This window comes from Impatiens glandulifera, chromosome 7, assembly GCF_907164915.1.
Source record: "Impatiens glandulifera chromosome 7, dImpGla2.1, whole genome shotgun sequence".
Taxonomy (NCBI): Eukaryota; Viridiplantae; Streptophyta; class Magnoliopsida; order Ericales; family Balsaminaceae; genus Impatiens; species Impatiens glandulifera.
Window position 1 is genome coordinate 10,729,090 of NC_061868.1, and position 4,344 is coordinate 10,733,433.

The 4,344-nt window shown below is 30.9% G+C and overlaps 1 protein-coding gene across 1 annotated transcript; it reads right to left on the reverse strand.

Moving 5' to 3' along the window:
• Window positions 1–358: 358 nt before the first annotated feature.
• On the reverse strand, window positions 359–1,803 carry LOC124945862 (serine/threonine-protein kinase WAG1-like). Its single transcript, XM_047486375.1, has one exon. It carries the CDS (start codon window positions 1,781–1,783, stop codon window positions 428–430), a length of 1,356 nt encoding a protein of 451 aa, XP_047342331.1. The 5' UTR covers window positions 1,784–1,803; the 3' UTR covers window positions 359–427.
• Between the last annotated feature and the right edge of the window lie 2,541 nt (window positions 1,804–4,344).

Consider the following 4,344-nt stretch of genomic DNA (forward strand, 5'->3'; position numbering starts at 1 on the left):
ATATTTAATAAAAACATTAAATTTATATGGTTAAATACTATAATAATATTGACTATGATCTCAAATTTGAAACTTGGTAAAATAGATTTTGATTTTTGTAGAGGAGTAGGAATATTTAATTGTAGAAAAAATAAAATTAAGATAAATTCGAAACAAAAACACAAATATCATCTCAACTTACATAGTTGAAAAATTACCACATCGTTATATAATGGGTGACTATAAAGATTAATTTTCATGTAAAATTATATATTTTTTATTTAAATCATTTTAATTGACTAGATAAAATTAGTGTCACATGTCCATTTGATGATCTTAGTAAATAAATCTTCAAAACCTTAGATGAACTATGTTTTAAACTCAAATAAAACTCTAATTTGATATAATTATCTCATTTACAACCAACCAACCAAAAACAAAATTCATATCAACAAACACTTTTATAGTATTTGTTATTCCCATTCATCAAATTATACTTGTTCTTCTTCCTCATAAGAAAACTCAATCCTTTCCATAAATACCACCGCCTTCTCTTCACCGGCGCCGCCGCCCCACCTCTCTTCGCAACCGTAATTCCCCGCACCTCCGGCGGTTTATACATCCGAATTAACGCCCACTTAACTCCGTTAAAAAAAGGGTGACATTTTATATCACTAGCACCTCCATTAAATCCCAACCTTCTCCTCGGATCCTTAACTAATAACCGTTCGATCAAATCTCTAACCGCCATCAGTCCTACATCTTCTCCATTAGAAACAAACCTAACACCTCTACTCGACGCTATATTTCTCAAAGTTCCTTCTTTACTTCCACCCTTAAACGGCGTCGTTCCATGCAGAAGTTCGTATAAGAAAATCCCAAACGCCCACCAATCAACCCCGCTACCATGGCCATTGCCGGAGACTAATTCCGGCGCTAAATATTCATGGGTACCGACGCATGATCGTGAATACGCCGTCGTCGGTTCCGCCACGAATTTCCTAACTAACTCCATACCCTCATTGTCATCTTGTAAGAAGCAACTTTTCCGATGCCGTCGTCGCCGACGACGGGTTTCAAGTCTTGGGTAGACGTCGGATCTGAAACAGAGATCGAAATCTGATAACATTATATGACCATCTTCTCGGAGAAGAATGTTTTCCGGTTTCAAATCGCGATAAACGATTCCTAGTGAATGTAGATATTCTAACGCTACCAATACTTCGGCGGCGTAGAATCTGACGGCGGCGAGTGGTAAGCGGTATTCCGGTTGTTTACGGAGGAGGGCGTGGAGATCCCCGTTTGGGCAGTAATCTATTAAAAGACAAGTGTAGTGTGAGATTTCGAGATGAGCGTAGAGTGTAGGGAGAAAAGGGTGGTCGAGCATGGAGAGGATTTCAGCTTCCGTTTTGATATTTGAAAGTTTTTTAGATGAAAGAAACTCGCGATCGACGACTTTTAGAGCGAAGTTTGTGTGATCGTTATCGCGGAGGCGACAGAGGAAAACGCGACCGAGGTTTCCTGTTCCTAGTTTACGTAATAGTTTGAGATGATTAAGATTTAGGTTTCCGTTTGAGGAGATTGTGGTGGCTGCTTTGATTGCCGACCAGTGTGGATCGGAATCGCGAGATCGGCGGCGGTGGAGATTATTATTGGTGGTGGAAAGGAGGGATTCGTTGAAGCTGAGATTTAGACTTGTACGGGTTAGACTGCTGCGAGCGCTGGAGGAAGTTAAGGTTCGGTCGGAGGTGGTGCTGGTGAAACTGAAATCTAGGTCGGAATTGTTATCGTAGTCTTCTTCCATTGTTGTTGTTTTTGGTTTGGAGAAGATGAAGAAATGGGGGTGAGATTTAGGGTTATAAATAATAGAGTTGTGTTGGGTTGAGTTGAGAGAAAGATACAAAGTGGGATCTACTTATTAATTAAATGAACGTGTTTGGTCGACTTCATTTAAAGAGAGAAATGTAATTAGGTATTATAGGGTTGACTATATTTGGATCATAATATTATTTTAACTAATATAATTTAGGGTTTTTTCATATTGAATTGTTTTATAAGAAAATTGTAATTATGAATTCAAATATTTTGTTTAATGAAAAAAATAAATTAATAATTTGATTTGATTATTAAAAGCTTGTTTGATTCATAATTCAATTTTGAATGTTTACGTTGAATGTATTTTTTTTCTTTAACTAAATAAGTTGGAGCGAATAAGTTAAGTATAAGATGAATAGACAATTAAGTTGAATCAAATTTATCTTATAAATCATATAACCACATACAAAAATTACGATTCGAAAATTAGTTGAGATAGTAGATGAACTCATTGATCCATTTTTTTTTTTATGGATCTTGCTATTGCTAAATTTACGGTTAAGTTTGTTTGTTTCGTTAGTGGACATTTTATGATTTTTTTTGTTTTGTTTTATTTTTTGAAAGATTAATCTTGTTGTGTTTTGGCTATGTTTAGTGATACTGTGCACCCTTTTATTTTTAATTTTTAATGTTTACTCATAAGTTTTTATCTCATTGATCGTTTTTGACACTTAAACTATTTTAGTGGGTTGATTTTAAATATTATAGGGTGAAAATATAATAAGTGAATAATTTGATGAGAGTAATGAGATATCAAACAAGGTATAGTACTTTCTAGAAAGAGAAAGATGGATCTTAAGGAGAGAGAGAGTGGGAGAAGTGTTCATTTGAAGAAATGAAAGTTGTTTACCGTAGCCGTGTTGTTGTCACATTGGGAATTGGAAAGTTTGGCAATTTGAGGAAGATGCTTATCAACTTCTTCAAAAAGTTTTATTTTTATTTTTAATTATAATAATAATAATACTCATACTTCTAGAAGGAAAATATCAATTTATATTTTAAATTAAATAGCTTAACTTGGTATAAAATATTAGGGTTCTAAATTTTAATTTTGTTTAAGTTGGTAAAGTATTATTTAGTCATATAAAGCTGTAAAACTTCTGACAAATATAATTTATTTGTATACAAATATTTTATATTTTTAAAATTTTAAAGCTAATCCACCACCATAATGACTTTCTTTTTAATTTAAAATATTTTTAATATAAAAACAAATATTTGATTTTTATAATTAAAGATGGACCTAAGAATATTTGATCTTGCGTTGAGCACGACAACAAAAATTGTTTGGTCGACGTTTTGGTAGTAGGTTCCCATTTTTTCGATTTTGTGCGGCAAGTTGAATTGTTCTTCACTCTAGTCGATTTGTTTGAAACTATCATTTTTTTGGGAGTAGTATAGTTGAGTATGAAAACTCAACCATAACAATTTTATTATGTTAAGATTTTTTTATGTATTACTTATTCTTTTTATGAAATAAATTTGGTTAAAACGAAAATGATCGATGACAACAAAAACAGTCAAATAATTCTACAACCTAAATAAGTCAAACTGATTTTAATAAAAATAAAAAAATCTTTTCTAAAGTTTACAATTTGGTTAAATACTTCACACGCAATTCAATAAGAAAGGATAAAAATAAATATTGACAGATAGGTGTGGATTCATTAATATAGTAAACATGAATTTATTTTAATAACTTTGGAAACTGGAATGATTACTAAAACCAACATGTATTCACACTTCAATATAATAATGTAGTAAAAATAAATATTTCAACACAACACATGTAAAAGTTTTGGCAATTTCTATTATAATGGGAACCTTCCTTATAAACAAGCTTTAATCACCTACCATGTAATTGAAAAATTAAGAAAAAAAAACACCTTCATGGCTATACATGGTTTGATTCAGTTTATTATGTCAAATTTATTAGTTAATTACTTCGATATATTTTGTATGTTAGAAATTATTTGTATCGTCGAGTGTGTTAATGAGTTTAATCGGTTTTGCTTAACTATTATAGATAAATTATTCGAAGTCCAACATTTAATCTGAATCAAACAGATCTTTGACATTTGTGTGTGAGTTAATTAATTGCAACAGACAATGACACCAAATTTCTTCTGTCATTTTTATTTAACTCCCCAAAAGTTTAAAAATATTATTATTTATCACCCATTCTATCTTCATTTTATAGGCATTGTTTGATTTCTTTTCTTATTTAATCTACCACACAGAGTATCTTTATCATATATATTTTATTCAAATAATTAAACTAAAACAATTTAAATTAAATATATATCTGTACACCCAATGTTATTTCAAAATAACCCACATCAAATGATCCTCTAAAACATCCTATTTACATAGACTCAACTAATTTGATTCAAAAAAAGACAGTAACAAATATTTAAACTAATTTAAACAAATAAGTTATTAGAATAGACCGAAAATAACAGCCATACATATATATTTTTCTTAATATAA